Source organism: Macaca thibetana, chromosome 4 (genome assembly GCF_024542745.1).
Source record: "Macaca thibetana thibetana isolate TM-01 chromosome 4, ASM2454274v1, whole genome shotgun sequence".
NCBI lineage: Eukaryota > Metazoa > Chordata > Mammalia > Primates > Cercopithecidae > Macaca > Macaca thibetana.
In genome coordinates this window covers 137,052,656-137,070,304 of record NC_065581.1, presented here as the reverse complement: position 1 = coordinate 137,070,304, position 17,649 = coordinate 137,052,656, and the positions used below count along the sequence as shown (strand labels likewise).

Below are 17,649 nucleotides of genomic sequence, written 5' to 3'. Positions count from 1 at the left end.
AAAGAGAGGTGAGGAGGTGAGGTGGGGAGAAAGCAACATAGAAGTCTCATAGAATATTTTACCTCTCATCTTTGTTAGAAAAAATGGCAGGAGGAAAATTTTTTTAAAACCATCATGAAATGGACACTCTACAAAATAGAAAGCAAACAAACAAAAAAAATGAGCAGTGTTTGGACTACCACCCACTCGGACCAGCAGGGTCCAGAAAGTCTTTGTTGTCACAAGGCAGCTGGCGACTGAGGATACAAAACCCTTTTCATTTCAATGTCACATTAAATCCTGAGGCATAAAACCAAGGGCAGACCTACAGAGCCTCTAGTCTCCAAGAAAAGACCATATAGCTCACAACTAAAGCCAAATGCCAGCTAATGTTCCCATCTAAATGAAAAAATCACTAGCAAAACAATTAGAACATATATCTAAAATCATTCTTAAACTATTATTTAGGCATAGAGAAAGAAATAAGAAAACTGACTTGACATTTAGTTGATAAGACAGGTTGCACATCATATAATACGCTTTCCAGGAAAAATTATCCTATTTTTCAATCTCTATAGGAGAAATTACCATAATCACAGAAAAAAAGGACTCTCATTTCCTTTTCATATTTGGACACAAAATATGGTATCCTGATATCGGAAAATCAAATAAGTTATAAAAGTAGTAATAATTAGATTAATATGAAGTACACCTGTTGTAACCTCCAATTGGAATGCTGTAAGAACTTGATGAAATAACACACATATAACACCCAGCACAATATCAGACACTATAAGGTATTATTTCAATATTCATTTATTATAACCTTCATTAAAACCACCCGCAAACTAATAATTATCCCCAACACTACCTTCACCTATCTAAAGGATGTAGTAAAATAAATCATGATGTCTATGTTAAAGAAACTAAGCTCATCTTATCAGGATTTTTTTTTTTTTTTTTTTTTTTGGTCTCTATTGGCATTCCCATGAATTTAAAATTCACAACTAATTAAATCATTTTCCTCATTCTGATGCAGAGAACCTAAAAAATAATAATAGAGGTGCTCAGAGAATATTATTACTTACATATCATCTAGCTTCAAATATTTAGCTCAATAGCCATCTCTTTTAGGCCCAGTTTCCTGGCTTTAGAGCTGCTCTCAGCTCTTTCCAGCCCCCAGCACTCTAGCACTGACAAGTAGACTTTCTATAAATTCCCTGAAGGCAAGGCATATTTCTTAGTCTCTAGTTCTCTCTGATTCTTTTAAATCTGCTTATATGTACCATTTGCAGTTCCCCCAACATGTATGTTAAATCATAATTAAACACAAATATATTAAGGACTTAATATGTGCAAGGCAAATGTCTTCACCTCAGATCTGGGATTAACCTTCAAACTCAAAAATTTAATTGGCTCTCTTCCAATTCATATTTCCTGAAGTATTCCCAAGGGTTTCTTAAAATACTTTAAAAAATTTATCAGAGTATGACAGTTCCTACTTAACTCTTATAAATTCGGTTTTAAAAATATTATTAAATAAGAAAATATCTCATTCTTATTCATATTTCAAATGGATCTAGAGTTTCTTTGCAGTTTGAATATAACAGAGAGAATTATTACGTTTCAGTAGATACTAACGAAAATACTTATTATTTTCCTGTGTAATTTATTTCAGAAAAGGAAATCTCTAACATGAATTAAATTAAACTCATGCAGACAGCCTGTCCCACTACATGCGTGCACGCGCACGCGCACACACACGCACACACTCAAAAGGAAGAGACCACAAACAGTCCTGTTGTAATTTTTTTAAAACATAAAGTATACTCTTTAGCTCAGCTGCCAACTTGGCCTTACCTGGAGCCATAACTTGTTATGCACAGCATCTCTCCCTGTGGCAATGCACTGAAATGTAGCGTTTTGCCCTGCATTCACCTCTACATCCCCGAGACGGAGGAAATGAGGAGATTTATCTGTGAAGGGAGGAAAAAAAAATGTATTTGTTTTCACATGAAGAAAACATGCCATGTTACTTTTCTGCAGCTGAATATTATTGCTAGTGTTTTTACTTTTGGTCAAGACTAACATCAGAAAGAAGAAAACTGAGGGGCTTTTTTTGTGCCAGAAGATATCATTTCCTCTGTGACTCTCATGGTTCTGTTTTTCTCAGGAGTTCTGTTACTTACTGTTCCATAATTGCTGGAGTATTGCTCTTTACAGAGTGAGCACTCAACAACTGCTGCTGAACTGCTGCCATGGCATGTTGCATACGGATGGTAATAAAACAGTTACAAGCTTACAAGTCAAAGCAACCAAAAGAGATCAAATTGACATGAAATCAGAGCCTAATATGAAGATATAATGAAAACACATAATGATTTCTAAACTACTGACAGTTACACGGCCATTGAACTTATTAGGCTACATTTTAAGCAGTTAGATCTTTATAAAAAAAAATCAGTAGTTATAACCCTCTAGCATTTCAAAGAACAAGGGAATATTTTTGTCTCTTGCAAATAGAAACTGGTAAGCTTATTCCTATTCCATTATAACCATAGTATATGAATCCAAAATAAATACCCATATTAGACTAACAAAAATCATGACTGCAGTCAAAATATAAGTGAGATTTATAACTATCAAGTATTCTCTGAAACTACCTTTTAAAACAAGCCTTATCCATGTTTCCCATTGAAAGGAAATTTATATAAACAGCAAAAGCTAATGCTCATGAGTAAAAAGAAAAGCTCATGGAGGACCATATCACCCTAAAACTGATGTGCTCAATTCACAATTTTCTACATACTTATGAAAACCTTTCCTTAACACCTATCATTCAATAAGTGAAAAATAAACAGTAGATAAAAACACAGTTCTCTTAAACTACAGATTGAAAGAACTTAGTAAACCCACCTGAACCCTAAGTGAGATGATTTTGTTCTCTTTTTTCTTAGAATTTACCAACCACCATTGTTCTCTTTTTTCTTACCAACCACCACATGGTATATATAATCTGACGCTTACTGGCTACATCTTTCTCTAGTGCCTTACCTCTCAGGAAGAGATTTAAAATAAGGAATTCTTGAGTTAGAACATGAGCTAAAGCAGCAGTTCTCAATTTACGAACTCTAGACCAGCAACATCAGCTGCACTGGAATCAGAGATGCAAATTGTCAGGCCCCACCCCAGACCTATTGAATCAGAACCAGGGGAAGAGCCAAGCAATCTGTGATTTACCACAGCTGTAGGTGATTCTGAAGCACACTAGAGTCTGGCAAGCACTCAGCAGGAGCACAGGCCTTGGCCCTTACAAGGGGCCCCCGCCTGCTGCTGACAATGTGTTAGAGATGCTTCTCAGAGAGGACTGCTGAACAGATAATCCAGAATTCACGGGCCCTATAAAATGCTGCTGTTGGGAAATACAAGCAAAGACTGAATTTATGCCAGCTGTTTTTTGCCTGGCTCTACTGAATGCAGGCAGTAATTGTTTTTCATGGAATGTGAGGTAAACACAAATTTAGGTACACCATCTGAAGGCCAACCAATGTGCATCTAAGGGCATAACAAAACTGTGTATTGATAAACCGAGTTTCTTGTTTCGTTTGCTTTCTATTTTTCTTTTTTTTCTTTTTTCTTTTTTTTTTTGAGACAGAGTCTAGCTCTGGTTGCCCAGGCTGGAGTGCAATGGTGCAATCTCAGCTCACTGCAACCTCCACCTCCCAGGTTCAAGTGATTGTCCTGCCTCAGCCTCCTGAGCAGCTGGGATTATAGGTGCACACCACCATGCCTGGCTAATTTTTTTTATTTTTGGTAGAGATGGGGTTTCACCATTTTGGCCAGACTGGTCTCAAACTCCCGACCTCATGAGTTAGCCAGGTATTTATTATGACAGAGGAAAAAAAAGTAGTCCTAAATTTGGAATAAGATGAACTAATTATTTCTCTTAATTTCAACCCAGCCCTCAACTTAGCAGATCAAATAGCTTCATGAGGCTTCTTTATATTTTCCTTTCTGTTGAACTGATTTGTTATTCTTCTCTGTTTTCCTAGACAATTTAATAGTGCCAAAAAAATGAACAAGTCCTCCTGACAGCTGCCTTTGCATGTATATTTTGTTCTCAGTAATGAAATAATTTAAAAGCATCTCCTAATATGTATATAATTAGTTACAAGTCTGAAAAATATTTGATTCAAAAACTCTAGAAATATATCAGTTTTCTTTTAAAACTCAATAGAAGGCTAGGACTAACATAACAAGAGAGAGCAATAACCAAGTGATACACAAACAGTCGTCACTGCCAATATAAGGCAAGTGTTGAAAGGACATAGAAAAATACAATTCTTAATCACAACCTACCACAAGGATAACTCAGTACTTGGATGTCATCAATGGCAATATAACCACTTCTCCCTCCTGAGACTTCGGCTTCAAATATTACCTGTCAAAAAGAAACAGAAAAGATTTACAACAATCATTTTCAAAGAATGTCTACAGTGGAGAGGAATAGCTAAATATATGCAAAAGTGAATCTAATTTTTGTTCAGTAAGAATTAAAAATGTAACCTTTTAATGTAAGTAATTTCCTAAATCTTGTATACGTAAACAAATCAAAAAACAAAATTTGAAGAACAATTACATTACAGAGGTTAAACAGCTTACATTTTTTAAGTAGCTATCATCAAGTATTGTTGTATTTCCTGAAAAGGAAATATATAGGAACAGAATGACTAGGCAGATATAGAAAATCTCTTTAAAAGTAAACTTTTGCCTATTGACTTTCTCCATTTTTGTTGTTTACTTAACATACATGGAGCACCTACTATGTGCTAAGCAGTATGCAAACCACTGAACACATTAATATAATAATCTGAGTTTTAAATAGCTGAAGTTTCAAGGAAACTTGATACAGAAAGGGAAACAAAATGAGGGAGAAAGTAATGAAGTATGTTTAGAACATTTCAAATTTGATTTGCCTATGATACACACAGGGGAAAATGCTTAAGTAATAACCAGATAGATTTGGAAGAGAAGATTACCAGTGTAAAATAAAGGTATAAATTTCAAAGTTATCTGATGAAGGATATCAGTTAACTCCATGGAAGGGAATAAGCTACTGATTTGAAAGTTAAAGTGATTGGTGAGTAAGATGGCATAAGAAGATAAATAAGAGAAGAAAACTACTGGAAATGAAAGGTCAAGACTGAAAAGGCCACCAATGGATATAAAGTCAACATCGAATGGTTCAGAAAGGAAGGGTGGTACCAGGAGGTTTCAAGCAGGTCAACACTCCTAATAAAAGGATTAGAAAAGGCCAGGCATATTACAATAACAATAATTTAAAGATTTCAGATATGTGTGTAAACAATGGCATCCAGATGCACACACATTTTAGGAGGTGAGAGCCTCTCTGATGTTATCTAATAATCTCCAGCCATTTTATTCTTTCCCATGGGAGTATCTGCCAATTCTGAGATCAGGCTATGGTTCTAGCTTAGTACAGCCTGAAAATCTCTATTAGGAAGTGGTGAAAACCTCTAGTAGGAGGAGGTGAAAACCATGAAAGCTTGGTGCAGTTGTGCAGAAATAGAACAGCAACTTGAAAATTTGGGAGGCTGACTTTTCCAAAAAGACATAGGTAAAGGCAAATAATATCTAATATAAGAAAGAGGTCAAGAGAAACCGAAACTAGTAAGCATCACTTGGGGTTAGCTCTTAGGTATTCTCTGGTAAACTCTGCCAGGACATTTTTACTCTGGTGGAGGAGGAGAACCTTGATTAACTGGGCTGATAATAAGTAACATTTGTCAAGCACTTACTATATAAAGTAGACTGTCCCAAGCTATACACAATCACACACATACATACACAAAAATTGATTTAATCCTCATTACAATCATATGAGGTAGGTATTATTTTCATGATCATTTTAAAGAAAAGTAATTGAACCAAGGCATAAAAGCTAACAAGTGGTGAAGCCGGGAATGGCCCGAGCTATCCTGCCTCTAGGTTGTTTTTGAAAACTTTACTACATTGCCTCTCAAGAAAAAGAAGACACAGAGTATTTCATTTAAGTAGACTTTAGAGTTTAAATTTCCTTTAAATGTCTAAAATGTTAAGTAAATTTTAAAATCAAAAAATGAATTTCATTTTAACTAGCACACTGACAAGACATTATATTGACAAGACAGCAGTATGGTTCCATTAAACCCTTTCCAGTCTCACACCATACTCTTACAACCACCCCAAAGTCAGTAACAATGAGACAAGGTAAGCCGCCGGAATAGATGGCTCATCTCCCCTCCAACTGTCCCAACCATAAACCACCTGTGTTACTTCTTTTCCACTCCAAGCTTGCCCTTTGTGACAATTGATGTTTTACTGGAATAAAATGAAAGTGAGATGGAGGATGGGGTCTTTGTGGTAAGCAGAATGCTTCATGATGGAAGGATGGCTATCTATGAATACAGGAGGGTGCACAATATGCGTATGCATATGATTTATATTTTACATAAATGTATTTGGTGGGAACGTAATTCCTATGTCATTTTCTAAATACTGGAACAAGAGCTTAGCAAGAAATGAGGATAGGATCAAAGACTTTAAATAATGTATAACTTGAGACAACTCTGGTATAGACCACTTTTTCAGGAGTGAAAAAATCCTGTATTATACTCCAAGCCCTCCTGTTTACAGATTCTTAAGGATTCACATAAATTTGAGATTTGAAACTTTTAGAGCTAAGTCTTAGCCCCATAATGTGAATATAATACAGCTTTCAAAAAAACTTTTCTAAGGATTAAATAATAGCATACGGAAAGGTGCTATCTAAACTAAAAAGTGTGATTGTCAACAGTGTTAATACCTGAAGTCTGTATAAATGTATCTTAGGAAAATAAGTTTTATTTGTTTGATTAGTGGTTTAAGCAAAGAGAAGTTACAGAAAAAAAAGTTTTTAAAAATCATTTTTGAAAAAAATTACATTCTAATAATAAATACACATCATTGTTGGTTATTTCAGTTTTGTTGTCAGTATTCATTAAATTATTTTAACTTCTAGGTCTATCTTAGCTTCACTTTCTTGAATTGTTGTACTTTAATCTCGTACTTTGAACAAGATTACTACACCCCTGAGAAAAAGTTTCGTATGTGTTCATTTAAATTGAGCTTTATTCAGGACAATAAATTGAGGCCTTGATTTTAAAGGAGGCAAAATTGGTTCTTTATTTAAAAAAAAAAAAAAAAGTTTCTCTTCTTAGTGACCTCATTTTCCCTGCTAAACGTTGTCTTTGCCTCATTAATGAGAGCTAGAAGAAATTTCTAAGATCAGATTCCTTTACTGCTAAAGATCTAATCAGCTTTATCACTTCAACAGAGCCCTCAACTTGTAGGGCTCTTCTGTCCAGTCAGGGGAAACAAATCTCAATAGCTTAATTACGCAAAGCGAGCTTGGGCTAATGCTCAGGTCAGATCTAATGCTTGATGTCAAGTAGTCAACCAGGCTTCCCAGAAGAAGAGAGCAATGAAAGCCACACCAGATGTCAACTTTAAACCAACCAGGAGGCCAGCCTGGGAGCAGAATGAACGGGCTCTGCTTTCTAAGCCGTTTTTACTTCACTCCATTACCTGAAACACCGAAGGTGACGATTCTAATCAAATTTTTGCTCCTCCAGCAACAGTCCTGGATTATTAACTAAATAAGTGAAATAAAGTTGAATTACACTTGGGGGAGATAGGAAATCCTAAAGAACAAGGGCAACTTTTTCCTCTAGCAAACTGAATGATTCCAGAAGTGTCTCCTATAATGGAAAGCTGAACTGGGTGTCCGGAAGCCTGGGGTCTGGTTGTTGGTCTACTAACACATATAACCCAAGCAAGTTATTAATAACTTAGGTCTTTGTAGTCTCATCTTGACAACACTGCCTTTCCCTACATCACGGGTTTCTTGTGAAGACTGAATGGTATATGTGAAATGATTAAATAATACATGAAATATGTAATATAAGATATTACAGATACTAGAAAAATCTGAAAAAAAATTCCCCTTAATATTCTTCCAATCTATCATAGTGTTAAGAGCCCAGGCTCCAAAGTCAGATACATATTTGATTCATCTTTTTTTTTTTTTTTTTTTTTTAATGAGACAGACTCTTCGTCTGTCACCCAGGCTGGAGTGCAGTAGCATGATCTGGGCTCACTCTAACCTCTGCTTCCCAGGTTCAAACAATTCTTAGCCTCCCCAGTAGTTGGAATTATAGGCACATGCCACCACGCCTGGCTAATTTTTGTATTTTTGTAGAGACGGTGTTTCAACATGTTAGCTAGGCTGGTCTCGAACTCCTAGCCTCAAGTGATCTGCCTGCCTCAGCCTCTCAAAGTGCTGGGATTACAGGCATGAGCCACCACACCCAGCCTAGCTCATACCCTTTAACTGTAATTTTAGCTTATGTAAAATGTAAACCTCAATTTCCTCTTCTATAAAGGAAATTTTATAGGGAAGATTAAATGAGTTAATGCACATAAAACATTTAGCACATCTCCTCACACACAGTAAGCATCCTATGTTAAGGGGCACCACTGTTATGAGCAGAAAATAGCCATAAAAGATACATGTACTAAAATCATATTTCTTCCATTCCCTTCTCCCTCCAATAAAAACCTAACCCCCCAATCCCAGTTTGGAAACACACGAATAAACTAGTATTTGATTCCTATAAATCTCCTTAAATTCCTGTTTTTTATTTTAATATTTAAACATTAAATTTTGCTAACATCCAAAATAAATCACACATCTGCCTTCAAGGAAAAAATGTGCCCAAATCAAAACCTGTTTCTAAATATCGATGCCCAAATTTCATTAACAAATAAAATAGGCATCTGTAACACACACAAAGATAGAATAACGCTACAGATCCAACCCTATGAGTACCAGTAAAGCACATGCATCTGCATCTCTCATAACAAGGTGCGACCTCTAATTTAGGAACTGTAGTTAACTTTGTGTCCTCAAAGCTCAAATACTGTCTATCAAAAAGTAGACATTCAACAAATGATAACAGGACTATATACGTGTGTGTATGTGTGTGTATATATATGTGTGTGTATGTATACACATTACATAGATATGCATATATATAAAACATCATTACATATAATTGAATTCTACCATGTGAAACTTACACATTGTAGTTCCACAAGATGTATCCTCAGTCTTTTTCTCTCTTTGCCCTATACTTTCAACTCTGACAAGACTGAGGAACATGAGGCTACAATGAGGTCAGAGGGAAATGAAAAAATACATATTTAAGTATGTAGAACTACAAAAGGAAAATGGAAGTACATGGCATCACAAAAGCTAATAAAAGCGTATCTAAAGAAGAAGAGAAGTCAGGAACCCAATGCTGGTCAAATACTACATAAAATGGTTATTGAAAATGCCCCTTATTTGTGCCATTGAGATCAGAAGTGCCCAAAGAAAGAGCAGTCTGTATGAAGAATAGAAGTGGAAACCATACTGGGCAATGAAGAACACGGTGAAAGCACAGAGACAGCAAGGTTAAGAATGCTGATAGGAAGTTTGTCTGAACGGATAAAGATAAATTTGACTAAGGATAGAAGAAGATATGGGATCAAGGAAAGGTTAGTGTTTTTTTTTTTTTATTTTTCTTATTACTCTTAAGGTAAGAAACACTTAAACATGTTTAGATATTGATGAGGATAATTCAATTTAGTAGTGAATATTTGCATATATAATGAAAGAAGTGATAACTGTTAGCGTGAAGCAGGATAAAATCCAAATTACAGGCTGTAAGAGGGGCTCTCTCTGCCTTTTTTATAGTAAGAGGAAATGAGAAGATGCATAAAAATGTAATTTCTAGGACTGGTAGCTAAGGAAGTTTCCATTATATGGCTACAATTTTCTTAGCTATAAGTAATGGACTGGTGAAAAGAAGGAGTGGTTGAAGTCCGGAGAAAATTGAAAGGAGTTGAAATACAGAGTAGAAGAACAAAGAGAACTGAACAGAAAAATATAGTAGTAGAATTTCCAGTTATATTTGAACCCAGTTGAAATTGATAACCCTGAATTTCTAGTGATCAAAATCTATCAGGTGGTGTGATTTAAAAAAAAAAAAAAACAGTATTTTTTTTTTTTTTAATTTAAGCCCAGAAAAAGTGGATAGAATAAAAGTCAGTAAAGAGTTTATGGAAACAGCAATTGTATAACAAAAGTTATCACAATGAAATCAAATTTTGATTTCATTTGATGATAAGCAAGTTAAGTTGATGAACTAGCTAAAGACAGATGGTTTGATGGATTGGAGCTCTCCATGAAGTTACTGGATGATCTAAGCAAAATGAGTATAGCAGAAGAAGAAAGGTTTATGCTTGGGAAGTATGATACATATGAATAAAGTTAGAACAGTTGTGCAATATTACAACATCCGTGTAACCAGAGTAGTAAACAGAGGGGTGACCTTTGGAAGTGGTGAGGTGAAAAAACTATCCAGGTGCTTTCCACACGTATACTGATGTTGTCAGTAGGATGATGAGCCTCAAAAGTGGAGATAGCAACTCTAAATTATGCTGGTACCCAAGTTCATGATGAGTAGACAAAATGATTTCAGGTCCAGTGGAAGCTAATAATAAGGATGATGATGTGGTTGAAAGAGAAAAAAAAAAAAACAACACACAGCTAAAAGGTGCAAAGACATTTCCCACCTTATATGGTTTGGCTGCGCCCCCACCCAAATCTCATCTTGCATTGTAGCTCCTATAATTCCCACATGTTGTGGGAGGGATCTGGTGGGAGATCATTGAATCATGAAGGCGGTTTCCCCCATCCTGTTCTCATGGTAGTGAACAAGTCTCACGAGATCTGATGGTTTTCAGGAGATTTGAGGTTTCTGCTTTTGCTGGATTCTCATTCTCTCTTGCCAAGGCACATAAGAAGTGCCTTTCACCTTCCACCATGATTGTGAGGCCTTTAGCTACGTGGAACTATGAATTTATTAAACCTATTTTTCTTCCTAGTCTCAAGTATGTTTTTATCAGCAGCATGAAAATGGACTAATACACCACCCATTGACCTAAGTTACTTGGGAATTAATATCTTCTCTCTTAGAGAACATTTGGGAAAAAGTGTCTGTAGGCTATAGCCATGAACAGATCATGATTATAATTACATGATTAACTCTAAGTAAACATTTGATGTTTATCTCCTTTACTAAAATATAAACTCATTGAGGGCAATGGCTTGTCATGTTCCTCACAACATCATTGAACCATATGAATCCTGTTGAGAGTCAGGGCTCAAAGAGTCCCAATATGTCACAGAAAACAATAGATGGATTAACTGTTTTGCCTGAAAGGGAAATATGGGAATAGACATTTAGCTCATTTTTACTGAACTCACAAAATTGTGTTGAAATAATACAATGACACTCCTTTGAGAAAGTTCTAGATAATTTTCCCAAACTATATTAGAAATCATGAAAACACAAACCTCCCTTGAGCAGCTAAATAATGCTCTAAGGCATAAATTTCTGCTGATAGGCCCCAGAAGATTTTCTATAGAGTAAGTCCAGTAGCTACATGAAAACTTAAAATTCTAGAATCTAGTTACTTTTCAAATGTGAATATTCTATTTTCATTCATACATAAAGATCAATATACACATAACTGACAGGTGATACCAAAAGTGCAATGTACAACTAGCAGTTACTGTCACTCACTGTAGCTCCTCTCATAGACACTGTCAATTTGGAATTGTGGTTTCTCAACTAAGAATCAGCAGAAAATATGAGAGAAAAGGAGCTTCTCTTCGTCAGACCCCTGCAAGTCAGGCTGGTTTGCCTATTGACTCATGTAATAGTCCACTTCTAAGAGTCTAAAGTGTGAAAAGGCCTTTAGTCAAGGCCTTCAGACCCTGAAACTGCTGAATTCTTATCAACCTTTTCCTATCGGTTGTTTACTTGTTTATTTAGTTCCCGAAGGAGATATATACCTGCAATCACAAAAAGATACATAGATAAAATATGTAAGCAAGGGAAATACATGTATACTCTTTGAGTTTAGAGGTGCTAAAGTCAACTATTTGACTATTTGTAAACTCTTGGATTTTAGAGTTACTTGAGAAAGTAATGAGGGGGTTCTAATTATATGCCAACTAAATATGGAAGGCAATTAAGACATATAATCAAGTCCAAATTGATTCTTCATCTAACCCCTATGAAATTTCAGATTTTAGCTATCCTTAGCACTTCTATGACTCAGATGCATAATTTTCCTTAAGAGGTCCTGAGATTAAAAATGGCTGGATCCTTAGAAAGATTAGTCCTACCAAGACTTCACATAAGGATTTTACTGTCTACAGGGAGTAATTAGGGCTCCAGAGATTCTAGAAACCAACAGTCTCTTACCTGAATACATATAGGCCTTTTGCATAGTTACAACATCTGCCACTCAGGAGGAGCTACTGTACAGGTTTAAATATTCTTTCACTTTCATATATATATACACACACACACACACATATATACACATGTCCACATACTTCTATGTATCCATATTTCAATGTAATTAATATTACAGTCACAAATTAATTTTAGAATGCTAACACTGTAATGTTACCAGGTATTCTTTAATAAAACATCAATGTATCCAATTACAAGGGCTTTGATTACAAAAATATCCTGAGGTTTAGCATTACCAATTGCCTACACGATGAGAAGGACTACCACATTATCTAATAGGGATGACATCAGGTATAACCACAGTGCAGTGGCTTGAAAAGCAGCTGCAGCACCACCCAACTGCAACCCTTTCAAGAATGATATTGTGTTTTGCCTAATAAACAACAGAACATCAGTCAAAGCACATGGCAGTGTCCAGGTAACTGTAAAAAGTCAGGACCACAGATCGAAAGGAGAAAATAAAACCTAAGAGACTTCATACCAAAGTAGGCTGTGTAAAAGAAAAGCCCAAAGAAGGAGATTTTCAGAAGGTTCCATACTGAAATGAATATGCAAGCATAGTATATTCCTATGTTTCAAATTAGCCCAGGGGGTTGACTATCCCTAATGTAATCACTAAAAGTATCTAGAAGATCTAAATAAATGAATGAACAATAATCATTTCAGAGCATAGGCTAGAATGTTGAAGTTATAATAATAGTCCCCTAGTTATTTAAATTAATTCTGCATTCCTGAAATCTTGCACTTGTAAATGATTATCAATGGTGTTTTTAATTAGAATAGATGTTGATGCAGGTTTATATGTATCAAAAACACATGACTTCTTAGTCTTAAAGTGACTAAGACAGACTTCTCACATCTGAAAACAAACCCAAAATCTGAACTGAGAATGAGTAACTTTAACAATATAAACCCACAAAAAGTTCTTGTGTTCTCTGCATATTATCTGTAATATTAAAATGGCTCTGGGGGTAGAAGGGATTATATACTTGCTTTCTCAAAAAGGTTTTGATATAGACCCTCAAGGTAAGACAGAGAGACACACACACGTACACCCAGTCAATACAGTGCACACCAGAGTTCCCAGCAGCAGAGCCCCAACTCTGAGCCACAGATCTCAACTCAGGTCCCAGTTCTGATCTCAAGAGGTCATTGCAAGGATTAAAACACATTACACACAAATTAGGAGGTTTCTCATAAATGTCAGCCCCTTTCCTGACCTTTGCCAGAAACTGATTCAACATAGATATACCTTTTAGCTCTTCTGTGCTATAAAAACAGCACCACAAACTCACTACCTTGCTCATTCCTAACGTCTGACATCCCTATCACTAAAGCCCCTTTCCATGACCCCTTTTCCAGTTCAATTCAGGGCCTACATGTGGTGAAGCTGCCAGAGACTAGAGACCACAGTATAAGGTATGCCAACCTCCTGCTCTTTTTGAGGCTTCCCAATTCCAATATAGGCAGACAGACAGGCAGAGCATAATAATACATTCCAAATGCCTTAAATATGAAACTCAGAAATAAAAAATTGAAATAGGACCCACTATTCATGGCTCAGTCTAATTTACGTTAGAATATGAGTTTAGCAAAAAGAGAGGAAAAACCAAAAAGGCAATTAGAAGAGGAAAATGAAAGTTTACTGAAATAATTCAAGATCTAAAAATGCCCTTAAACACATTTTTCATCCTATGGATCTGTCCTTAGATACATAAGCAAGCAACTTACACCATAAAAGATCTGGTATAAAACTGAAAGTGGGGAAGCAAAGAGCAGCAGAAAATTCATCAGCAAAATGTCATTTCTGTATCTTTACTATCATAGCTCCACCATCTGGGTTATATTTTATAGTTAGTTGTCTGGAACAAAAATAAAAGATGACTGGTTAAGGTTTCTATTTCTATCAACATGACACTGAATTACAGTACTATTTTTCCTTGCTTCCAGAGATGTGCCATTTGTCTTCCTACAATCCACAAGCAGAACCTTTTAAATTTTAGCACCAACAGTCCAATCTTACATAGAGCACAAGTACATCACTTCACCTGCACAACTATATCTGAAAAAAAATGCTTTGAAACTAACAGAGTAAGTCTGTTCTTAACAAATTTAAATGACTCTCAAGAGCTTTAATTTATACTTATGAAACTCAAGAAAATTAAAATTAGTAGTTCAGCCTACATGTACTATCATACTAAATATCTATTAACATACGAAATCTGATGACACTATGCATTTACAAAGAAAAGCAACCTTTTAGTAAACCAGATGATTAATTTTGCGTGAAGAGATAAGATAAATGGATGTGTCTACATCCAGGCAAAGTTCAGCCAGATGCTAAACTTGAGTTTTCACACCACAAATTCAAATATATTAATAAGTAATTATTTTGTTTAAACCTCTTGTAGTAAGAGAACTCTCTACTTACATAATATTGATTCAGGAATTAAGTAATTTCAAAAGTACCATGAACTTTCCCTACTGAAAAAAAACAGTTATGGTTGGAGGGGAGAGGGGAAAGGTTTTGACATAAAGTTTGTAAGATTAACTATTTTGCATACTCTTAGTTGAATTTAGGGATAGAAAACCTGTGAACTTTTATTTTCTGTTTTATTTTACAAGACAAATAGTCAAGAACAGTGATATCTTTAGCTATATAATATTTAAATAGTACAAATATAATTACATATTATTATATAATTTATGATGTTAATGCTTTTAGCTAGTAAAAGCATAGCTGAAATTGAAAAACATTTATGAACAGATGTTACAAACAATACATTTGACGGTCAGGTTCAACAGGAGAAAATAATGGGGAACTTTAAAAGATACCCCAGAACAACTAAAAATAATGGGTGCATACACACAACTATGCATATATATATATATATTTGTCTTTCTTTCTTAAAACATATATTTAAGATGAAGACACTAAAAGTATATCATTCACTTAATTCTTTGCAGAAGATGAACTCAAATTTTTGCCAATATGCTTAAGAAAATATTCATGTGTCATGAATCAGCAAAAGATGAAGTTTGTAAGACTTTAAGAATCTTGCTAAAAATTGTAAGGCAAAATATTTTCATCTAGAATACTCAGAGATTATTCAGAAGTTAGTCAAAAAAAGAAAGAAATGACGTCCTTTTGATATCACAAACTTTTTGAAGAATACCTATAACCTCTCTGGGTGTCCAGCAATCAGTAAAAATGGGCTGAAGCAGAGAATTTAAGAAATACGAGGGAGAAATAAATCCTTGGAACTTTTTGTGCAATTACAAAGGCTTGAAACTATACTTTTAAAATAGGCCTGATTCATAGACCAATTTTGTTACCCATATATAAAACAATATAAGTGGAATAAAATTAGGGTTTTGTTTTGTTTTTCTTGAGACGGAGTCTCGCTTTATCGCCCAGGCTGGAGTGCAGTGGCGCCATCTCAGCGCACTGCAACTTCCAACTCCGGGTTCAAGTGATTCTCCTGCCTCAGCCTCCTGAGTAGCTGGGATTACAGGCGCAGGCCACCACACCCTGCCAATTTTTGTATTTTTAGTAGAGACGGAGTTTCACCTTCTTGGCCAGGATGGGCTCCATCTCCTGACCTCGTGATCCACCCTCCTTGGCCTCCCAAAGTGCTGAGATTACAGACGTGAGCCACCGCGCCCGGCCCTAAATCAGATTTTAAGGATTGATGGAGAGAGAGAAACTTATCTTCATTGAGAACACAATATGGGAGATGGTGAAAAAAACGAGGGAAAGCATTAATTTTATTGGCAATATTTAGTCATAAGAGAGGGAAAGCACTAGACATTATAATGACCAAGTGCCTACTTTAATAGTGTATAGAATAAAAACTAACCTAAAATGATTTAGGAGGACTGAAAGAGCAACTGAAATGACTTTAGATGTTGTCTATGAAAACAGAAGGCCTTTGCCAAAGACATCAGGAGATATTTAACCTGTTTAACCTTTGTACTGACTCCACATATTGGCATTAAAGTATGAACAAATTATCAAGATGCTGAAGGCTGAAAAATACTGCTAAGACAGATCAGGTCAAAAGTTATCAAAGCATGGTCCTGGCACCAACAGCATCAACAAAACCTGGAAACTTCTTAAAAACTCTGTGGTTGGGACCCACTGATCCATGTTTTCACAGCTCCTACAGATGATACTGATGCAGGCTAAAATGTGAAAACCACTCATCTAGGCTGATCTCCAAACTGAGCTAAAAGTTACATGACAGTTTCAATCCTATAGGTTTGTCTTCCTTCAGAACATTTTCCTTTTCAAGAAAAAAAAAAAAAAAAAAATCCGTAAGTACATTCTTAGGTTTTCTTTAGCAGATACCCAGCTAAAACAAAAGTATAAGCCTGTATAAAATACCAATTTTTTAAAATTTGAACAATTAGCCATGTGTTTATTCAACAAAAAGAAATTTATGGAGTGTCTAATATTTGCTGGACTAACATCTGACAGAAAGAAATACCTAATTTTTGGTCCCTGTCCTCAAGAGAGTCACAATGTGGCAGCAGAGATAAGCATGGTAGGAAATAACTATGGCACAGTTATTTCTGATAATGCAGAGTTAGAACACTAAAAGAGTTCAGGGGAGAGAGAAAATTAATCCACCTGGGAAAATAGCAAGACTTCAGAGAAAGCGACCTTTGAAACATCTTTCATTCACCCAGCACTTAGTGAACACACACTAAATATTCTAGCCGCTAGGGATACGAAGATGGATAAAAGGCAGAGCCACACCTTTTAGAAGGTAAACATCTATGACATATGTAGAGCAATAACGTAGAACAAGACAAAGAGTAGGCAAACTATTTTCTTTTTTTTTCTTTCTTTCTTTTTTTTTTTTTTTTTTTTTTTTTTTTTTTTTTGAGACTGGGTCTCAGTTCTGTCGCCAGGCTGGAGCGCGGTGGCGATCTTGGCTCACTGCAACCACCGACTCCCGAGTTCAAGCGATTCTCCTGCCTCAGCCTCCGGAGTAGTTGGGATTACAGGTGCCCGCCACCACGCCCGGCTAATTTTTGTATTTTTAGTAGAGACGGGGTTTCACCATGTTGGCCGGATAGTCTCGATCTCCTGACGTCGTGATCCGCCCGCCTCAGCCTCCCAAAGTGCTGGGATTACAGGTGTGAGCAACCGCGCCCAGCCCTAGGCAAATTATTTTCTATCTGGGAAAGC

The 17,649-nt window shown here is 35.8% G+C and overlaps 1 protein-coding gene across 12 annotated transcripts in view; it reads right to left on the bottom strand.

The window, feature by feature from the left end:
- Positions 1-17,649, bottom strand: part of PTPRK (protein tyrosine phosphatase receptor type K) — a 566,799-nt gene that overhangs the window by 287,285 nt on the left and 261,865 nt on the right. For all 12 annotated transcript variants that reach the window (XM_050788294.1, XM_050788297.1, XM_050788302.1 and 9 more), the window contains exons 4-5: positions 4,339-4,420; positions 1,840-1,955 (exon numbers count right to left, since the gene is read on the bottom strand). In XM_050788294.1, the coding sequence (XP_050644251.1) occupies positions 1,840-1,955; positions 4,339-4,420 (198 nt within the window). The remainder of the gene's footprint in view (positions 1-1,839; positions 1,956-4,338; positions 4,421-17,649) is intronic.